Source organism: Bos indicus, chromosome 1 (assembly GCF_029378745.1).
Source record: "Bos indicus isolate NIAB-ARS_2022 breed Sahiwal x Tharparkar chromosome 1, NIAB-ARS_B.indTharparkar_mat_pri_1.0, whole genome shotgun sequence".
Lineage (NCBI taxonomy): Eukaryota > Metazoa > Chordata > Mammalia > Artiodactyla > Bovidae > Bos > Bos indicus.
In genome coordinates, this window is record NC_091760.1 from 84,484,812 (window position 1) to 84,507,609 (window position 22,798).

Consider the following 22,798-nt stretch of genomic DNA (forward strand, 5'->3'; position numbering starts at 1 on the left):
ACTTAGGAATAAATTTACTTAAAGAAACAAAAGATTTATATATAGAAAACTATAAAATGCTGATGAAAGAAATCAAAGAGGACACAAATAGATGGAGAAATATACCATGTTCATGGATTAGAAGACTCAGTATAGTGAAAATGAGTATACTACCCAAAGGAATCTATAGATTCAGTGCAATCCCTATCAAGCTACCAATGGTATTTTTCATAGAACTAGAACAAACAGTCTCATGATTTGTATGGAAATACAAAAAAACCTTGAATAGCCAAAGCAATGTTGAGAAAGTATAATGGAACTAGAGGAATCAACCTGTCTGACTTCAGACTATACTACATAGCTACAGTCATCAAGACAGTATGGTACTGGCACAGAGACAGAAATATAGATCAATGGAACAAAATAGAAAGTCCAGAGTTAAATCCATGCACCTGTGGACACCTTATGTTTGACAAAGATGGTAAAAATATACAATGGAGAAAAGACAGTCTCTTTAACAAATGGTGCTGGAAAAACTGGTCAACCACATGTGAAAAAATGAAACTAGAACACTTTCTAACACCATACACAAAAACAAACTAAAAACGGATTAAAGATCTAAATGTAAGACCAGAAACTATAAAACTCTTAGAGGAAAACATAGGCAGAACACTCTCTGACATTAATCACAGCAAGATCCCTTATGACCCACCTCCCAGGGTAATGGAAATAAAAACAAAAATAAACAAATGGTACATAATTAAACTTAAAATCTTTTGCACAACAAAGGAAACTATAAGCAAGGTGAAAAAACAGCCTTCAGAATGGGAGAAAATAATAGCAAATGAAACAATTGACAAAGAATTACACTTCAAAATATACAAGCAGTTCATGCAACTCAATACAGAAAAATGAACAACCCAGTCAAAAAGTGGGCAAAAGAACTAAACAGACATTTCTCCAAAGAAGACATAAAAATGGCTAATAAGCACATAAAAAGATGCTCAACATCATTCATTATTAGAGAAATGCAAATCAAAACCACAATGACGGATCATCTCACACCGGTCAGAATGGCTGTCATCAAAAAGTCTACAAACAATAAATGCCTGAGAGGGTGTGGAGAAGTGGGAACCCTCTTACACTATTGGTGGGAATGCAAACTGGTGCAGCCACTATGAAGAACAGTGTGGAATTCCTTAAAAAAAAAACTGGGACTAGAACTGCAATACAACCCAGCAATCCCACTGCTGGGCAAACACCCCTAGGAAACCAGAATTGAAAGAGACACATGTACCCCAGTGTTCATTGCGGCACTGTTTACAATAGCTAGGACATGGAAGCAACCTAGATGTCCATCAGCAGACGAATGGATAAGGAAGTTGTGGTACATATACACAATGGAATATTACTCAGCTATAAAAAGAAACTCATTTGAGTCAGTTCTAATGAGCAGGATGAAACTGGAGCCTATTATACAGAGTGAAGTAAGTCAGAAAGAAAAACACAAAGCTGTATATTAATGCATATAAATGGAATTTAGGGCTTCCTGGTGGTGCTAGTGGTAAAGAACCTGCCTGCCAATATAGGAGACACAGAAGATGTGGGTTCAATTCCTGGGTTGGGAAAATCCCCTGGAAAAGGGCATGGCAACCCACTCCAGAATTCTTTCCTGGAAAATCTCATGGACAGAGGAGACTGGATGGCTATAGTCCATAGGGTTGGAAAGAGTTGAATATGACTGAAGCGACTTAGCACTCATGCATTAACTCCACTGAGTGCTTAACTTCGGCAGTGGGATTGTCACTCAGAGAAGCATATCACTATCCCCTATGGAATTTAGAAAGATGGTAATGATGATCCAATGGTGGAAAGTTCTGACAAAACGTGGTCCACTTGAGAAGGGAATGGCAAACCACTTCAGGAATTATTGCCTTGAGAACCCCATGGACAGTATGAAAGGCTAAAAGATAGGACACTGATAGATGAACTTCCCAGGTTGGTAGGGGCCCAGTATGCTACTGGAGATCAGTGGAGAAATAACTCCAGAAAGAATAAAGAGACAGAGCCAAAGAAAAACAACACCCAGTTTTGGATGTGACTGGTGATGGAAGTCAAGTCCGATGCTATAAAGAGCAATAATGCATAGGAACCTGGAACGTTAGGTCCATGAATCAAGGCAAATTCAGTTCAGTTCAGTTCAGTCACTCAGTCATGTCCAACTCTTTGTGACCCCATGAACTGCAGCACGCCAGGCCTCCCTGTCTATCCCAACTCCCAGAGTCCACCCAAACCCATGTCCATTGAGTCGGTGATGCCATCCAACCAGTTCATCCTCTGTCATCCCCTTCTCCTCCTGCCCTCAATCTTTCCCAGCATTAGGGTCTTTTCAAATGAGTCAGCTCTTTGCATCAGGTGGGCAAAGTATTGGAGTTTCAGCTTCAACATCAGTCCTACCAATGAATACCCAGGACTGATCTGCTTTAGGATGGACTGATTGGATCTCCTTGCAGTCCAAGGGACTCTCAAGAGTCTTCTCCAACACCACAGTTCAAAAGCATCAAGTCTTCGGCTCTCAGCTTTCTTTGTAGTCCAACTCTCAGATCCATACATGACTACTGGAAAAACCATAGCCTTGACTAGACGGACCTTTGTTGGCAAAGTAATGCCTCTGCTTTATAATATGCTATCTAGATTGGTCATAACTTTCCTTCCAAGGAGTAAGCGTCTTTTAATTTCAAGGCAAATTGGAAGTGGTCAAACAGGAGATGGCAAGAGTGAACATTGACATTTTAGGAATCAGCAAACTAAAATGGACTAGAATGGGTGAATTGAACTCAGATGACCATTGTATCTACTACTGTGGGCAAGAATCCCTTAGAAGAAATGGAGTAGCCATCATAGTCAACAAAAGAGTCTGAAATGCAGTACTTGGATGCAATCCCGAAAATGACAGAATGATCTCTGTTCATTTCCAAGGCAAACCACTCAATATCACAGTAATCCAAGTCTATGCCCCAAAGAGTAATGCTGAAGAAGCTGAAGTATGAAGTATGAAGTATGAAGACCTATAAGACCATCTAGAACTAACACCCAAAAAATATGTCCTTTTCATTATAGGGGACTGGAATGCAAAAGTAGGAAGTCAAGAAATACCAGGGCAAATTTGGCCTTGGAATACAGAATGAAGCAGGGTAAAGGCTAATAACAAAGTTTTGCCAAGAGAACACACTGGTCACAGCAAGCACCCTCTTCCAACAACACAAGTAAAGACCTTACACATGGACATCACCAGATGGTCAATACTGAAATCAGATTGATTATATTATTTGCAGCCAAAGATGGAGAAGCTCTATACAGTCAGCAAAAAAAAAAAAAAAAAGACTGGGAGCTGACTGTGGCTCAGCTCATGAACTCCTTATTGCCAAATTCAGACTTACATTGAAGAAAGTAGGAAAAACCACTAGACCATTTAGGTATGACCTAAATAAAATCTCTTATGGCTATACAGTGGTAGTGAGAAATAGATTCAAGGGATTAGATCTGATAGACAGAGTGCCTGAAGAACTATGGACAGAGGTTCATTGTATAAGAGGCCGTAATCAAGACCATACTGAGGAAAAGAAATGCAAAAAGGCCAAATGGTTGTCTGAGGAGGCCTTACAAATAGCTATGAAAAGAAGAGAAGTGAAAGGCAAAAGAGAAAAGGAAAGATATACCCATTTGAATGCAGAGTTCCAAAGAATAGCAAGGAGAGATAAGAAAGCCTTCCTCAGTGATCAATACAAAGAAATAGAGGAAAACAATAAAATGGGAAAGACTAGAGATCTCTTCAAGAAAATTAGAGATACCAAGGGAATGTTTCATGCCAAGATGGACACAATAAAGGACAGAAATGGTATGGACCTCACAGAAGCAGAAGATATTAAGAAGAGGTGGCAAGAATACACAGAAGAACTATACAAAAAAGATCTTCATGACCCAGATAATAACGATGGTGTGATCACTCATCTAGAGCCAGACATCCAGGAATGTGAAGTCAAGTGAGCCTTAGGAAGCATCACTACAAACAAAGCTAGTGGAGGTTATAGAATTCCAGTTGAGCTATTTCAAATCCTGAAAGATGATGCTGTGAAAGTGCTGCACCCAATATGCCAGTAAATTCGGAAAACTCACAGTGGCCACAGGACTGGAAAAGGTCAGTTCTCATTCCAATCCCAATGAAAGGCAATGCCAAAGAATGTTCAAACTTCTGCACAATTCCACTCATCTCACACACTAGCAAAGTAATGCTCAAAATTCTCCCAAGCCAGGCTTCAACAGTATGTGAACTCTGAGCTTCCAGATGTTCAAGCAGGGTTTAGAAAAGGCAGAGGAACCAGAAATCAAATTGCCAACATCCATAGGATCATCAAAAAAGCAAGAGAATTTCAGAGAACCATCTATTTCTGCTTTATTGACTATGCCAAAACCTTTGACTGTGTGGATCACAACAAACTGGGAAATTCTTCAAGAGATGGGAATACCAGACCACCTGACCTGCCTCCTGAGAAATCTGTATGCAGGTCAAGAAGCAAGAGTTAGAACTGGACATGGAACAATAGACTGGTTCCAAATTGGGAAAGGAGTACGTCAAGGCTGTGTATTGTCACCCTGCTTATTTAGCTTATATGCAAAGTACATCATGAGAAATGCTGTACTGGGTGAAGCACAAGCTGGAATCAAGATTGCCAGGAGAAATATCAATAATCTCAGATACTCAGGTGATACCACCCTTATGGCAGAAAGCGAAGAGGAACTGAAGAGTCTCTTGATGAAAGTGAAAGAGGAGAGTGAAAAAGCTGGCTTAAAACTCAACATTCAAAAAACGAAGATCATGGCATCTGGTCCCATTACTTCATGGCAAATAGATGGAGAAACAATGGAAACAGTGACAGACTTTATTTTTCTGGGCTCCAAAATCACTGCAGATGTTGGCTGCAGCCATGAAATTAAAAGATGCTTGCTCCTTAAAAGAAAAGCTATGGCAAACCTAGAGAGCATATTAAAAAGCAGAGACATTACTTTGTTGAAAAATGTCCATCTAGTCAAAGCTGTGGTTTTATATGGATATGAGAGTTAGACTGTAAAAAAGCTGAAGAAAGAAAGTACTGAAGAACTGATGCTTTTGAACTGTGGTGTTGGAGAGGACTTTTGAGATTCCCTTGAACTGCACAGAGATCAAACCATTCAATCCTAAAGGAAATCAGTCCTGACTATTCATTGGAAGGACTGCTGCTGAAGCTGAAACTTCAATACTTTGGCGACTAGATGCAAAGAACTGACTCATTTGAAAAGACCCTGATGCTTGGAAAGATTGAAGGGGGAGGAGAAAGGGACGACAGAGGATGAGATGGTTGGATGGCATCAGCAACTCAATGGACATGAGTTTGAGGAAACTCTGGGAGTTGGCAATGGACAGGGAGGCCTGGTGTGCTGCAGTCCATGGGGTTGCAAAGCATCAGACACACTGAGCGTCTGTACTGAACTGAACAACAATCCTTATGCAAGGCAGCAAAAAAGACACGATGTAAAACACAGACTTGAACTTTGTGGGGGAAGGTGAGGGCGGGATAATTTGAGAGAATAGCATTGAAACATGTGTATTACCATATGTAAAACAGATGACCAGTGCAAGTTTGAAGCATAAAGCAGGGCACCCATAGGTACTCCGGGGCAACCCAGAGGAATGGGGTGGAGAAGTAGGTGGGACTGGGTTTTAAGATGGGGGAACACATATTTACCCATAGCTGATTCATGTTGATGTATGACAAGTGCCATCACAATATTGTAAAGTCATTAGCCTCCCATTAAAATAAATTAATTTTAAAACAAAAAGCTGTGCCGGGACTTCCCTGGTGGTCCAGTGGGTAGGGCTCTGCACTCCCAGTGCAGGAAGTCCAGGTTCAGTGCAGTGGGCTCAGCATTTGATGCAGTGATCCTTTATGAAGACCCATGGGAGAAATTTCTTTCATATCTTATTAACAAGTTGATATGCTTTTCCTGCGGAGAAGGCGATGGCACCCCACTCCAGTACTCTTGTCTGGAAAATCCCATGGATGGAGGAGCCTGGTAGGCTGCAGTCCATGGTGTCGCGAAGAGTCAGACACGACTGAGCGACTTCACTTTCACTTTTCACTTTCATGCATTGGAGAAGGAAATGGCAACCCACTCCAGTGTTCTTACCTGGAGAATCCCAGGGATGGCGGAGCCTAGTGGGCTGCCGTCTATGGGGTCTCACAGAGTCGGACACGACTGAAGCGACTTAGAAGTGCTTTTCAGCAGCAGCAGCAGTGCTTTTCCTGAACAACTGGTTTGGGTAAGTCTTCAGACATAATGAACTGTATAGCTCTCCATATTTCCTTGTGTACTGCCTGGTAGATCAGAGCCTAGTCTGCAGCAGGTTCACATGGCTTTATTGTATGTGTTTTATGTACATCTTCTTTATCTTATTGTTTTAAGCTCTATTTTTTTCTTCACCCTAATCTCCTTGGTTATTTTCTGTCTGCCTTATTTTACACAGACAGAAAATATATATTTTATAAGAACTGGACATGGAACAACAGACTGGTTCCAAATGGGAAAGGAGTACGTGAAGGCCGCTTATTTAGCTTACATGCAGAGTACATCATGAGAAACACTGGGCTGGATAAAGCACAAGCTGGAATCAAGATTGCTGGGAGAAATATCAGTAACCTCAGATGTGCAGATGATACCACCCTTATGGCAGAAAGTGAACAACTTAAGAGCCTGTTGATAACAGTGAAAGAGGAGAGTGAAAAAGTTGACTTAAAACTCAAATTTCAGCAAACTAAGATCATGGCATCTGGTCCCATCACTTCATGGCAAATAGATGGGGAAACAATGGAAACAGTGACAGACTTTATTTTTCTGGGCTCCAAAATCACTGCAGATGGTGACTGCAGCCATGAAATTAAAAGATGCTTTTTCCTTGGCAGAAAAGTTGTGACCAACCTAGACAGCATATTAAAAAGAAGAGACATTACTTTGCTAACAAACGTCCATCTAGTCAAAACTATGGTTTTTCCAATAGTCATGTATGAATGTGAGAGTTGGACTATAAACAAAACTGAGTGCCGAAGAATTGATGCTTTTGAACTGTGGTGTTGGAGAAAACTCTTGAGAGTCCCTTGGACTGCAAGGAGATCAAACTGTCCATCCTAAAGGAAATCAGTCCTGAATATTCATTGCAAGGACTGATGCTGAAGCTGAAACTCCAATACTTTGGCCACCTGATGCGAAGAACTGACTCATTGGAAAAAATCCTGATGCTGGGAAAGATTTAAAGCAGGAGGAGAAGGGGACGACAGAAGATGAGATGGTTGGATGGCATCACTGACTCATGACATGGACATGAGTTTGAGTAAACTCCGGGAATTGGTGATGGACAGGGAGGCCTGGCATGCTGCAGTCCATGGGATTGCAGAGAGTCGGACACAACTGAGCAACTGAACTAATCTAATTTTTGAAATGAAATGGAGTATAAATCAGTTTTTAAATAGAAACTACTGAATACAGTTGTTCCTGTGGCAGATATTAAACACCTTCTTTTGCAAGCCTTGACAAAATATATTTCCTGCACTTTATATGTCTGAGGAAGGAAAGTTATGACCAACCTAGATAGCATATTCAGAAGCAGAGACATTACTTTGCCAACAAAGGTTTGTCTAGTCAAGGCTATGGTTTTTCCTGTGGTCATGTATGGATGTGAGAGTTGGACTGTGAAGAAAGCTGAATGCCGAAGAATTGATGCTTTTGAACTGTGGTGTTGGAGAAGACTCTTGAGAGTCCCTTGGACTTCAAGGAGATCCAACCAGTCCATTCTGAAGGAGATCAGCCCTGGGATTTCTTTGGAAGGAATGATGCTAGAGCTGAAACTCCAGTACTTTGGCCACCTCATGCGAAGAGTTGACTCATTGGAAAAGACTGTGATGCTGGGAGGGATTGAGGGCAGGAGGAGAAGGGGATGACAGAGGATGAGATGGCTGGATGGCATCACTGACTCGATGGACGTGAGTCTCAGTGAACTCCGGGAGTTGGTGATGGATAGGGAGGCCTGGCGTGCTGTGATTCATGGGGTCGCAAAGAGTCGGACACGACTGAGCGACTGATCTGATCTGATCTGATATGTCTGAGTAATATAAATTAAATGGTTATAAAAGAAGACAGCAATCACTGAGGGCTGGAGTGGTTACATTTAAGTGGGTGTAGGAAGTATGTGTATAGAGTGAGTAACTTCTCACAGATCCGTATGAACCCATTACCCACCTGTCTTAGTTCGTGGTCAAGCTGAGTTTGTGCAACCTGCAACAGGAACATCATGCTTTTAGGAGAGAAGGCCTTGTAACTGGGGTTTTTACTCCTCAGTGAGGACTTCACTCACCACATTTACCGCATGTAAATTTTATAAAAGAAAAAGAGGAAAACAGTACTGAAATTATGACACACACACCATGAAACTGATTAGAATTTATTGCCTTGAGGTTTTTATTTAGACTTTCAGATATACAGTCATTTTAAAAAAAAACATAAATACAGTATACTAATGCATATATATGGAATTTAGAAAGATGGTAACAATAACCCGGTGTACGAGACAGCAAAAGAGACACTGATGTATAGAACAGTCTTATGGACTCTGTGGGAGAGGGAGAGGGTGGGAAGATTTGGGAGAATGGCAATGAAACGTAAAATATCATGTAGGAAACGAGTTGCCAGTCCAGGTTCGATGCACGATGCTGGATGCTTGGGGCTGGTACACTGGGATGGCCCAGATGGATGGTATGGGGAGGGAGGAGGGAGGAGGGTTCGGGATGGGGAACACATGTATACCTGTGGTGGATTCATTTTGATATTTGGCAAAACTAATACAATTATGTAAAGTTTAAAAATAAAATAAAATTAGAAAAAAAAAGGTATTTACAGTTCAATATACATAATATTCTTTTAATGCCTATTTAATGGTACATGATGTTGTTGTTGTTCAGTCACTAAGTCAGACATGACCTCTTTATGACCTCATGGACTGCGGCACACCAGCGTTCCCTGTCCTTCACTATCTCCCCAAATTTGCTCAAACTCTTATCCATTGACTCAGTGATGCCATCCAAGCATTTCATCCTCTGTCATCCCCTTCTCCTCTTGCCCTCAATCTTTCCCAGCATCAGGGTCTTTTCCAGTGATTCAGCTCTTTGCATCAAGTGGCCAGCCAAAGTATTGGAGCTTCAGCTTTAGCACCAGTCCTTTCAATGAAAATTTGTAGTTGATTTCCTTTAGGATTGACTGGTTTTATCCCCTTGCTGTCCAAGGAACTCTCAAGAGTCTTTTCCAACACCACAGTTCAAAGGCATCAATTCTTCAGCACTCAGCCTTCTTTATGGTCCAACTCTCACATCCATCCATGACTACTGGAGAAACCATAGCTTTGACTATGATGTGTCTGCTTTTTAATACACTGTCTAGGTTTGTCATAGCTATTCTTCCAACAAGCAAGCATCTTTGAATTTCATGGCTGCAATCACTGTCTGCATTGATTTTGGAGCCCAAGAAAATGAAATCTGACACTGTTTCCACATTTTCCCCATCTATTTGTGATGAAATGATAGGACCAGATGTCATGATCTTCGTTTTTTGAATGTTGAATTTTAAGCCAGCTTTTTCACTCTCCTCTTTCACCTTCATTAAGAGGCTCTTTAGTTCCTCTTCATTTTCTGCTGTTAAAGTGACATATCTGAGGTTATTGATATTTCTCCTGGCAATCTTGATTCCAGCTTGTGATTCATCCAGCCCAGCATTTCACATGATGTACTCTGCATTTAAGAGTACTATGGGGTCGCACAGAGTCGGACACGACTGAAGCGACTTAGTAGTAGTAGTAGTAATGTACATTATATCTAATAATGACTTTTAAATTGTGAGGATTTATCTTAGCTAGATATAACACAGGGAAATATCTCTGTCTTGGTCTGATTCAAATAATTTTTTCCTTTGGTGTTTTGATTCTGGAAAATAAATTCTTGATTATGTACTTTAGTGATACAGTTTTTTATAAATACCACATTTCTAGCTCACCACACTCCGCTACTTTTAGAGAGAGCTCAGAGAAGGCAGAATCACCTCATTTGGACTTTCAGCCAGACATTTGAGGGTGGAGGGAGAGGCATCATAGTGAGTGTGTGCCTTAGAACCAAAAAGGTTAGACCAAAAACAAACAAAAAAAATTGTCATTTGGGATTAAGTTTACACTGTTCACTCACTCTGAAAAATGCAGTTGTTGTTTAGTCAATAAGTTGTGTCCAACTCTTTTGCGACCCCACAGATTGTAGCCTGCCAGGCTCCTCTGCCCATGGAATTCTCCAGGCCAGAATACTGGACTGGGTTGCCATTTCCTACTCCAGGAGGTCTTCCCAACCCAAGGATCGAACTTGCATCTCCTGCATTGGCAGGCAGATTCTTTACCACTGAGCCACTAGGGAAGCCCAAAATGCAGAGTTGAATGTAATTACCATTTCCTTTACAATGTTATAAAGATTAGGTCATCCTAAGCTTTCTCTTTCAGAACAAATGTCATGTTCTTATGTTCTCATGTTGCTGAGGCAGACGTTAAAATACATCTGAATTAGGATGGAACCCACAGATTACCAAAGATCTATACTGCAGCAAAGATACTGGCTTTCTCAAACATAATTAAAACATTAATATCTTGCCCTTATTAAGTAGTGTCATATCAAAAACAAAGAAAAGGAAATGGAATTCTGCTAGCTAAAATTAATTGTAAGATAAAAATATCAGAGTACCAAAAAAAAAAAAAAGATATCAGAGTACCAATACCTTTAGTTCAAAGTATTTCTAACATGCTTTATGTTAATTACCTTATACTGCTGCACTATTCCTTATTAACTGAATGACACCATGCTGATTGAAACTCATAAAATTGTTGTTTTGGTAAGTGACAGATTAGCCTGAATGACAATTGTAAGATTGTAAACGTCAAATAAGGGTGCTCTGCAATTTGACAGCTTCTGTTTTATCAAGTAATTTAATAGCTCCTTTTTGTGTGTATCTATGTTTCCCAAAGGATGATATTGGAAAATTCGGCAAGTTGTTGATGCATGGTTCTTTCAACGTTTGGACAGTTCACAAAGATCGTTATAAGATGAAGGATTTAATTCGATTCAAGCCCAGCCAGAGGCAAATCTATCTATTTGAACGGGAAATAATGTTCTGTAAGATACAGTTGGAGCCCAGTGACCAGGGCCTGTCCCCTCACTACAGCTTTAAGAAGTCTATGAAGGTAAAGGTGTCCTATTGCACTTGGGAGTCAGCACAACCCTGTGGGGAGAAATACTGTTATCTTTACTTTATAGATAAAGAAACTGAAGCTTAGAGAGGTGAGGTTAACTTGTCAGATGCTACAAACAGAGCGAGAATCCACCCAGGTCTGATTCTAGAGTCAGCGCTTGTAATCAGTCACTAAACAGGCCCAGGGCTGGCTCAGGTTGCCTTTGTACTGGGTAGAGAAAAGGGACCCTATGGCAGCCTATCTGGACAAACTAATTAAAAAGTACCCTCTTTTGTCCAGGCAGAGGATTGACAGTCTTGGAGATTAGAGCACGGGCTGAATTTCATCTTCTCAACCAGGCATCTTTTCATACAAATGTAGGCAACACCTGATCCTGGGGGTCCAGGAACCCATGTCCACACCAACCATTGCCTCTTGCTTGTATGAGAAATATTTCATAGCTAGCGATCACATATACACATACATGCTCTTGTAATTAAAGTTGTTAATTTATTCATAGTGCTTTTTATTTATGTTTCATAGTGGACACTAATTCAGTTACTATTATGTAGAGATTTGTGACATACTCAGGTATTAAAGGAGAGATCACCATTTTGCTTACCGTTGAAGGCTACAGCTGTGCCTGTGGAATGATATCATCTGTGTTGTCCTCTGAAACAGACAAGATAAATGACACAAGCTGTGTTTTATGTTCCTTGGGGTTGTTAACAGAGAACAGTAAAACACTTAGAAGAAAGATGGAAGAAAAGAGATCAAGGGTAGAAAGAATTGGAGTGACAGGGATAATTCTTAAATCGGAAGAGATGGCATAGAGAATTTTCTTCTTTGTTTACAATAGTTGATGACACTTTCAATTCGCCAACTTGGAAGGGGGAGCAACAGAAAGTTTGAAATTGCCAACCAAAATGGACTTGAAAAATACATCCTACAGGTAAAATTCATGCCTTTCCCATAGGTGTCTCTCCTCTTTCCCTATCATGTTCCCATAACTCAGCAACTGTTTTTTATCTCATTCTAAAAGTCATCCAGAGAATAAAAGTCCTGTCCAATTAATGTACGAGGTGATAATAGTCAGTATTTTCTTATCTGTAATTGCAGGCAGCTTCAAAAGAAATCAGAGATTGTTGGTTTTCAGAAATAAGTAAATTATTGATGAAACAACAAAACAATATTAAAGGTAAGTTTACCCTTGCTGACTTCAGTTTGGGGAGTATACTGGTTCCACCTTTGTGTGGAATCCGTGTGGAGGTGTGGAGATTGGGGATATTGTTAAAGAAAATGATTTGCCTAGAAAATAACTGTGGGCACATTTTCATAGTACCTGGAAGCACCTGTGCTTGCTTTAGATGGTATAGGGGTTTTGTAATTGTGTGTATGTCCCTTTTAGACATGATCTCACCTACCCAATTGCCCAGACCCAATTTTCTCAATCAGAAGTCAATAATATGCAGCCCAGAGGAGGGTCCTCAACAGAACTCAGCCAGGCTGGTGCCCTTATCTCAGACTTCCAGCCTCCAGAACTGTAAGAAAGAAACTTCAGTCATTTATAAGCCATCCAGGATATGGTATTTTGTTATAGCAGCCTGAATTAAGACAGAGACTTGATGAAAATCAGTTGACCATAGATATAGACTTCTTGGTTGACAGTCTTTTACTTAAAGCACTTTTGTCACCCCGCTATTTTGTAGCCTCCATAGTTTATAATAAGAGTTAAGCTATTAACTTACTAAAAAATATTTGCATGATACAGGTTGCTTTTCTCTTGCTACTTTCTAGATTCTCTCTTTCTCTCTCTTTTTTAAATTAAAGGGTCATTGACCTTCAAAGTATGTTTGTTCCAGGTGCACAGCTTAGTAATTCAGTATTTCTATACACAAAATATTGCCACAATATATGTCAAAAGGTATACTGTCTGGGAATTCACTGGCAATGCAGTGGTTAAGACTCCACACTTCCACTGCAGGGGGCACAGGTCCAATCCCTGTTCATGGGACTAAGATCCTGCATGCCACACAGCATGGGCAAAAAAATAAAAGTATATTGCCTATGTTTTCCTTCAGGAGTTCTATGGCTTCAGGTCTTACATTTAAGTCTTTCGTTTATTTTGAGTTTATTTTTGTACATGGTGTGAGAAAGTAGTTAATTCTGATTCCCTTGCATGTAGCAGTCCAGTTTTCCAACACCATTTGTTGGAAAGGCTGTCTTTTCCCCAGTGTATATTATTGCCTCCTTTGTCATAGGTTAATTGTCTACATAAGTGTGGGTTTATTTCTGGGCTCTCTATATTGTTCCATTGATCTGTGTGTCTGTTTTTGTACCACTACTACATATTTTGATTACTGTATCTTTGTAGTATAGTTTGAAATCACAGCTCATGATACCATCAGCTTTGTTCTTTCTCAAGATTGTTTTGGCTATTCAGGTCTTTTGTTACTATACAAATTTAGAATTATTTTGTTTACTTCTGTGAAAAAATGCCATTGGTATTTTGAGAGGGATTGCATTGAATCTGTAGATTCCCCTGGGAAGCATAGTCATTCTTAACAGTATTGACTTCCAGTCTGTGAGCATGGTATAACTTTCTATTTGCTTGTGTTGTCCTAAATTTCTTTCATCAATGTCTTATAGTTTTCTCTCCTTGGTTAGATTTATTCCTAGGTATTTTATTCTTCTTGATGCAATTGCAAATTAGATTTTTTCTTGATTTCTCTTTCTGATAGGTCATTGTTAGTGTATAGAAATGCAACAGATTTGTGTATATTACCTTTGTATCTTGCAACTTTATGTAACTAGTTGGCTTCCCCTTGATGCTTTTAATTTTGCCGTTTTAATTACAACCTATCTTAGTGTGGATATCTTTGGGTTCATCTTGTTTGGGACTCTCTGTGCTTCTGAACCTGGATGTCTGTTTCCTTCCCCAAGCTAGGGAAGTTTTAAGCTATTATGTCTCCAACTTCTCTCTCTCTTTTTCTAGAACCCCTAGAGTGCAAATATTAATATACTTGATGTTGTCCCAGAGGTCTCTTAAACTATCCCCATTTTTTACAGTTCTTTTTCTTTTCTCTGGCCAGCTTGGGTAATTTCCAGTATTCTGTCTTCCAGTTTGCTGATCCACTCCTCTGTATCATCTAATCTACTGTTGATTCCTTCTAATGTATATTTAATTTTAGTTTATTGTCTAGCTCTGCTCAGTTCTTTATATTTTCAAACTCTTTAAAAGTTGCTCTCTATGTTCATCTATTTTTTAGCTCATTCAGCAGAGGGCATGGCAACCCACTACAGTATTCTTGTCGGGAGAATCCCCATGGACAGAGGAGCCTGATGGGCTATGGTCCATGGAGTCACAAAGAGTCAGACACAACTGAGCAAACTAAGCACAGCACAGCACAGCATTTTATTAGCGTCACCTTGAGCTCTTTATTGGGTAAATAAGTAATAATTATTGCTTAATAGTTCTTCTAGGGTTTTTATTCTTGTTCTTTCATTTGGAACATTTTCCTCTGTCACCTCATTTTGCCTAACTTTCTGTTTTTATTTCTATATATTCTATCAGTTATGTTTCCCAATGTCAGAGATGTGGCCTTATGTAGGAGATGTTCTATGGGGCCCAACTTCTCTTTGATCACCAGAGTGATGTGTTCTAGAACTGCCTCCTCTGTGAGCTGTATGGACTTTTCTGTTGTGATGAGGCTGACTACTATAAGCATACTTATAGCCAGGGCTGGCCCCCATCCCACTTGGCTGCCAGGCTCTGGCTCTTTGAGGATGCTCCTTGCCTGCTGGCAAGGAGTACTAGGTCCTGGTGAAGTTGGCTTTGTGACTCAGGGGTTCCCAGGACTAGCACTGGCCCACTAGTGAGTGGGTCTGTGTCCTGGGCCCTCTGGTGGATGAGGCTGGGTCCCTGAATGACTTGGAGATTCATGGGGTCTTAGGGCATCAGGCCTGCTGCTGAGTGGGGCTGTTTCCCAGAACCAATCATCTAGAGGGAAGATGGCACTTGCCAGCACCAGTATCCTCATGGTAGAATGAGTTCCTAAATATGGCTGCTGCCAGCACCTGTATTCCCACGGAGTTCCTAGTTTCTTCCTACCTCTCTGGGAAGTTCTACAAGATTAGCAAGTGGTCTAACCCAGGATTCTTTGAAACTATTTCTTCTGCCCTGGGTCTTAGAGCATGTGAGATTTTGTACATGCTCTTTAAGAGTAGAGTCTCTATTTTCTAGTGCCCTCTAACTCTCCCAAAAGTAATCCCCGCTGGCCTTCAAAGCGTTTGACTCTGGGGGCTCATCTTCCTGGTGCAGGACGGCTGAGCTAGGGAGCTCAATGTGGGGCTTGTATCCCTTGCTCCTTGGGGAGAACTTCTGCAAGTGTGATTATCCTCTTGTTTGTGGGTTGTCTACCGAGTGGGTATGGGTTTTAACTCTACTGCTTTTCTGCCCCTCCTATTTATCTCATTTTAGTTCCTTCTTCATATCTTTAGTTGTAGATAACCTTTTCTGCTAATCTTCAGGTGTTTCTTATCAGTAGTTGCTCTATGCTGCTGCTGCTGCTAAGTTGCTTCAGTCGTGTCCGACTCTGTGCGACCCCATAGATGGCAGCCCACCAGGCTCCCCCGTCCCTGGGATTCTCCAGGCAAGAACACTGGAGTGGGTTGCCATTTCCTTCTCCAATGCATGAAAGTGAAAAGTGAAAGTGAAGTCGCTCAGTCGTGTCCGACTCCTAGAGACCCCATGGACTGCAGCCCTCCAGGCCCCTCCGTCCATGGGATTTTCCAGGCAAGAGTACTGGAGTGGGGTGCCATTGTTGTAATTTTGATGTAGTCATGAAAGGAGGTGATCTTGTGGTCTTCCTAATCTGCCATCTTGGCTATCTCTACTTTGTCTTTTGACAGTTTGATCATATTATGTATAGGTGGGTGTTCTCTGAGTTTTTATTTCTGGAGTTTTTAGATCACCTTGGACGTGTAGATTAGCATTTTACTTTGAATTTTGGAAGTCTTTAGCCATTACTTCTTCAAGTATTAATTTTTTCAGTCCCTTTTTATGTCCTCTGGGACTCCTGTTAGGTATATGTTGATATGCTTGTTGGTGTCCTACAAGCTTTTAAAGCTCTGTTTATTTTTTTCATTCTTTTCTTTCTATTCTTCAAATTGGGTAGTTTCAATTGACTCATGTATAAGTTCTCTGATTCTTTGCCTGCTCAAATTGGCTATTGAACCATTGAAGTGAATTTTTCACTCCAGTTATTATACTTTTCAATCCAAAATATCTATTTGGTCCTTTTAAAGTATAATTTCTCTCTCTTTATATTCTCTATTTGATGAGAGTTTGTTTTCATACTTTAGTTCTTTATATATGGCTTCCTTTCATTCTAAACATTTTTTTTTTAAGTTGATTTAAAGTCTTGGTCTGGAAAGTGCAATATCTTGGCTTCCTCAGGGACAGTTTCTATTGACTCCTTTTTTTTTTTTTTTCCTGTGTATGGGTTATGTTTTCTTATTTCTCTGTATGCATCATAATTTTTCTTTGGAAACTAGACATTTAAAATGCCATAATGTGGCAACTCTGGAAATCAGATTCTCCTCTATCTCCAGTGTTTGCTATTGTTGCAGTCTGTGGTTTATTTAGTGACTTTTATGAAATAATTCTATAAAACCCATATTCATTGTCCTGTGTGGTCACTGAAGTCTGCTTGCTTCATGGTTGGGCAGAAGTTTTCTTAAACACCTGAAATCAATAAACATTCGGTCTTTGCCAAGGAATTCTGTGTGGACTTTTGAGCACAACTTTAATACTCAGTCAGACAGGTGACAATTTCCTTAGCCTTCACTTATTTTTGTACAGAGTCTCAAAATCAGCTGAGATGAGAGCATAAGGTCTTCTAAGGTTTTTCCTGAGTGTGTGCACAACCCTTGGCATGTGCACAATGGCCTTCTAGAATCTCCAGAATATTTGGAGGTTTTCAAAACCACTATGGATTCTTATGTTTTTCCTTTTACTTTTTGATTATCTTAGTTTTTCCCCAGCTGTTATCCAGTGCCTCAAGCAGCCAAGAAATTAAATAATCACCTCTATATATTTTCTCTATATAAAGGGCCCTGGGGAAAAGGCTTTTCACACTGAGCAAGCTCTTGGTCGGTTAATAAAGACAGCCTTGCAAGTAGGATATTCCAAGGAACCCCCAGACAATCAAATAATGACAGTTTTCTGGGAATGAGACTTTGAAGGGGGTCCCCATTCTGCCCCCTCCTAGAGCTGCCAGCTTGCTAATTTTCACCATGATTACAGGCTGTTGGTTTCCAAGGCTGCCACTAAGAAAAAGGAGTAGAATGGGACTAGGGTAACTAAAACACCACAAACTCACCGGTCATACTGAGATTCATCCAGTCTTCTTGAACTAAGGCTCTCCTGAAGCCTTTGTTTAATTTCCAGTGTTCTGAAAATACTGTGGCTATTTCTGCAAATTTTTTCCATGCTTTCATTGAGGAGCGAATTTTTGGAGGTTTTTTTTATCCCTACACCATTTTCACAGATGTTATTCACTGTATTCCCTTTAATCGCTAAAAATCATCTTTGAGTAGGCTTTATCCTTCACATGTGTCTTCTCAAGTGATATTGGATAGGAAAATCCAAAACAAGCTTCATCCACTGAGTTGCAATCTTTCTTTCAGGTAATGTTGCCAGGGTTAAGGAATGCTAGTTCCATGGGAAAAACCTATCTCCTATCATTTATACTGGCAACAGTTTTTGTTGTTTAATGAGGAAAATTATATACACGTGGAAAGATAACTTTGTCCTCAGAGACTTAGCAGTAATGAAACCATTTTACACTCTTTCTGTGTCTCCTCTGATCATGAGCTTGTCAGGAGGATGTGTGGGTGGATGTGCATCATAAGATATGGAAAAAATGTAAACTAAGAAGTGTGATTGGAAAACTAGCGCATCAGTTTTCAGTCATGCCCAAGAGACCTAAGTTCTTGATTTAAATTGTAAGCCTCTGCCAGGAAATGTAACAAGATCATGAAGTTAATTTTAATTTATATGAAATTAAAAGACACTTACTCCTTGGAAGGAAAGTTATGACCAACCTAGATAGCATATTAAAAAGCAGAAACATTACTTTGCCAACAAAGGTCTGTCTAGTCAAGGCTATGGTTTTTCCAGTGGTCATATATGAATGTTAGAGTTGGACTGTGAAGAAAGCTGAGCACTGAAGAATTGATGCTTTTGAACTGTGGTGTTGGAGAAGACTCTTGAGAGTCCCTTGGACTGCAAGGAGATCCAACCAGTCCATCCTAAAGGAGATCAGTCCTGGGTGTTCATTGGAAGGACTGATGCTGAAGCTGAAACTCCAATACTTTGGCCACCTCATGCGAAGAGTTGACTCATTGGAAAAGACTCTGATGCTGGGAGGGATTGGGGACAGGAGGAGAAGGGGACGACAGAGGATGAGATGGCTGGATGGCATCACTGTCTCAATGGACATGAGTTTGAGTGAACTCCGGGAGTTGGTGATGGACACGGGGGCCTGGCATGCTGTGATTCATGGGGTCGCAAAGAGTAGGACATGACTGAGCGACTGAACTGAACTGAACTGAAGATGGGGGGAAAGATATGATTTAATTTTGCCTTTGAACTATTTATAATATGCTAAATACATGTTATGCTAATGGAATATGAGTGCTCTGGAGGCATAATACAGAAAGATATAACAACCCTAGTAGGAAAAGTTACTTATTTTCCCCAGAAACAAACATTCTAATTACAATATTGTTCTAGAAATCCTTACTCTCTAGATCAGTGTTTCACGAAGTGTGGTTTAGGGAAAACTTGCACTGGAATTGCTTGAAGAGCTTGGGTCAAATGCAGGTTTCTGGGTCCTAGCCTAGAACTGTAAAATTAGGATTGCTAGGGTTTATGCTTGGAAATATGCATTGTAGTTTATTAAAGTTTCCAGGAAGAAGCCTTAAACAATTTTTAAAAGAGCTTTATTGAAAAAAATACAGCTTTATTGAGGTATAATTGACATAATAAATTGCACATATTTAAAGTATACAATTTGGTAAATGTTGACACATGTCCACACCTGTAAAAGCATCACCACAATCAAGATAATGAACACCTCTTTCATCCCCCAAATTTTCCTCATGTTTCTTTTTATGACCTTTCTCTTATACCTCTTTTATCCCTTTACAGCTCTCCAAGTGATCACTGATCTTCTATCACAATAGATTATTTTGAATTTTCTAGAATTCCATAAGGAAACATATAGCATGTACTTTTTCTGGTCTAGTTTCTCCCACTTAGCATAATTACTTTGAGATACATTCGTGTTTCTTTGTGTAGCAGTAGTATATTCCTTTTAATTCCTGTGTAGAGTTCCATTGTTTGGATGTACCCCAGCTTACATATGGAGAAGGCAATGGCAATCCACTCCAGTACTCTTGCCTGGAAAATCCCATGGACGGAGGAGCCTGGTAGGCTGCAGTCCATGGGGTCACTAAGAGTCGGACACTACTGAGCGACTTCACTTTCACTTTTCACTTTCATGCATTGGAGAAGGAAATGGCAACCCACTCCAGTGTTCTTGCCTGGAGAATCCCAGGGACAGGGGAGCCTGGTGGGCTTCTGTCTATGGGGTCGCACAGAATTGGACATGACTGAATAGACTTAGCAGCAGTAGCAGCAGCAGCAGCTTACATATCCTTTTACCTCTTAATGTATATTTGGCTTCTTTCCACTTTTGAGGTGCTAATGCTGCTTTGAAGATTTGGGTACAAATCGTTTTGCAGACATATGCTTTCATTGCTCTTGGGTAAATAAGAGTGTGATGGTTAGGTCATATGGCAGGTGCGTGTTTAACTTTTTAAAGAAATTGCTAAGCTCTTTTCTAATATGGTTATACCATCTTATACTCCCATAGCAGTATATGAAAGTTCCACTTGCTCCACATCTCACCAACACTTGGTATTGTCAGCCTTTTTTCATTTTAAGCCTTCTAATAGGTGTGTAGTAGCATGTTACTGAGGTTTTAAGTTGCTGTGATTAATGGTTGAGCATCTTTTTGTGTGCTTCCTTGCCATCCATATATCTTCTTTAGTGAAGTCTCTGTTCAAATCTTTTGTTCATTGTTTTCTTACTATTTAGTTTTGAGAGTTTTTAAAAAATATATTCTGGATACAAGTCATTTATTGGATATGTAATTTGCAAATATTTTCCTTCAGCATGTAGCTTAGTTTTTCATTCTCTTAAGAGTATCTATTTAGGAGAAGAGGATTTTAATTTTTATGAAATCCAATATTTTTTAACTTACAGATCATACTGTGGGTGTTATGTGTAATAAATATTTGTTTAAAGATAACAAAGATTCTCTCCTATGTTTTCTCCTAGATGTTTTATAGTTTAAGTTTTACACTTAGGTCTCTGATCCATTCTGAGGAATTTTTATGGTATTTGCTATGAGGTGTCAATCAAAGTTTAGTTTTGTGCACATTAATGATTGTTCTACTACCATTGTTGAAAAGACTCTTTTTCCACCAATTGACTATTTATATATGTGATCTACTGTTGGATCTATTCTGTTTAATTGCCTTAGTTTTCTATCTTGACATCAATACTGTACTATCCTAGATTTCTGTAGTTTTATAATGTCTAAAATCAGATTGTTTGAGTCTTTCAACATTGTTTTTCCTTTTTAAAGTTGTTTTGGCTATTCTATATCTTTTACATTTCTGTATATATTTTCGAATCAGTTGTCAATTTCTACAAGAAACCTTGCTGGGATTCTGATTGGGATTGTGTAAAATCTATAGATCAATTTGGTGATAACTGATATCTTAACAATAGTGAGCTTAATCTACAATCTAAATTTTAATTAGATCACCCAATTGTTCTTTGCCCCACAGAAAAACATGTTTGTTGTAAAATCTTGGTATTCATTCAGTTAATACCTCAGAAACAAATTTCTCAAGTCTTCCTCAAGCCCTAGCACTCTATGCTCTAGGTTGTGACAGAAATGTAAAATATAGATAAGAAGCAGAAACAGACACTAGCAAGTAGTTTAGAGTGAAAAAAGCAATCAAACTGAACTGAAACATCAGCCCAGAGGCGTGGTTCCGGCCCCTTTCGTCTTCAGACAGGCAAATAGAGGGTCAATTTCACAAAACTTTCCAGCAGCAGAACCAAGTCCCCTGAGCCTGGCTCACCAAGAAGATCTGATGAAATGTCACTTCAAGTGATGCCAACAGCAAGGGCTCTAGGAATTCAGAGAGGCCTCTGCACCCTGTGACTGAGTAAGCAGGAATGGGGCCTTGGGCTGGTTCTTGCGAGGAGATGAGACTCTGGGTGGAACATAGACGCAGGGACATCAAGCAATAGGGGAGGGAGGTTCCTCAGGCAGGTGGTCAGATCAGGAAGGTCAGGACCTCAGCCCCATCACTTTATATAGCTCTACACCCTGCTTTATCCCTACACTGTCACATCCCACTCTCTTAACTAAAGGGAAGAGTGTGACCCTTGCGTGGGACCCAGCAGCACAGGTCAAGGAGGGCAGGGGTACCGTGGTTTGGGACAACTTCTACATATACTTCCCTTATGGCCTGACCGCCTGTGACCGGGAGGCCTGGGGACACCAGAAGAAGTTCAGGCTCACTGGGGAGGGGCTCTGGCTGCAGGCGGCTTTGCAGGGGCAGCATGGTGCCTGGTATAAGGTCTCTCCCTGTCCTGGCAGGGACCTGAGCCTAAGGCAGGAAATCCAAGCCGCAGGCCCATCATAGCACCTGGACAACTTCTGCCCATCACGTGGGTAACGAAGGTGGACCCAGGAACCTATGAAAATTACTGAGCTGCCTCCAAGGGAGCACGTTCATTGATGACCTGGAGCCAGGCTTGAGAGGTTCCTGGGTAGAGTGGAAGGAAACGAGGTTGAGAGAGAGGGAGGTAAGCCTCCAGTATCAGACTGAGGCGTTAGGCTTTAACACAAGTGTAGGTGGTGAGGGCCACTGGAGGTTGAGACCTGGTGCTGTTCTCACAGGCTGGAACAACACCCAAATGAAGAATGTGATTCTTATCACTGTCCCAGAAACTCATGCTGTTTCCCTCACCAAGTCAGGTAATTTGGGCTCAGATGGAAAAAATGAGCACTTAATGTGCACATTGTTTATTCCTTTATTCAGTGCTAATGGAACTCACTGTAGAAACCTGGATGGACCAAGAGTCAAGGCACACAGGGAATGGCAGGATGGCCAGAGAATGGGAGGGATGCCAGGCCCAGGTAAGCCAGGATTGCAGAAAGGTTTTCCAAATGGCTAAGAAAATAAGACCAAAGCCTACACACTTTAATAAATTTTTATAGTATTCTGTGTGTCTGCTGCTGCTGCTGCTGCTGCTGCTAAGTCGCTTCAGTCATGTCTGACTCTGTGGGACCCCATACACGGCAGCCCACCAGGCTCCCCCATCCC

The 22,798-nt window shown here is 40.5% G+C and overlaps 1 protein-coding gene across 4 annotated transcripts in view; it reads left to right on the forward strand.

Annotated features, from left to right (window-relative positions):
• Positions 1–22,798, forward strand: part of MCF2L2 (MCF.2 cell line derived transforming sequence-like 2) — a 267,660-nt gene that overhangs the window by 220,365 nt on the left and 24,497 nt on the right. For all 4 annotated transcript variants that reach the window (XR_011567109.1, XM_070791175.1, XM_070791183.1 and 1 more), the window contains 3 exons: positions 11,117–11,332; positions 12,180–12,272; positions 12,440–12,518. Coding sequence is in view for 3 of the 4 variants with exons in the window: in XM_070791175.1 (XP_070647276.1) it covers positions 11,117–11,332; positions 12,180–12,272; positions 12,440–12,518 (388 nt within the window). In the remaining variant the exon portion in view is untranslated. The remainder of the gene's footprint in view (positions 1–11,116; positions 11,333–12,179; positions 12,273–12,439; positions 12,519–22,798) is intronic.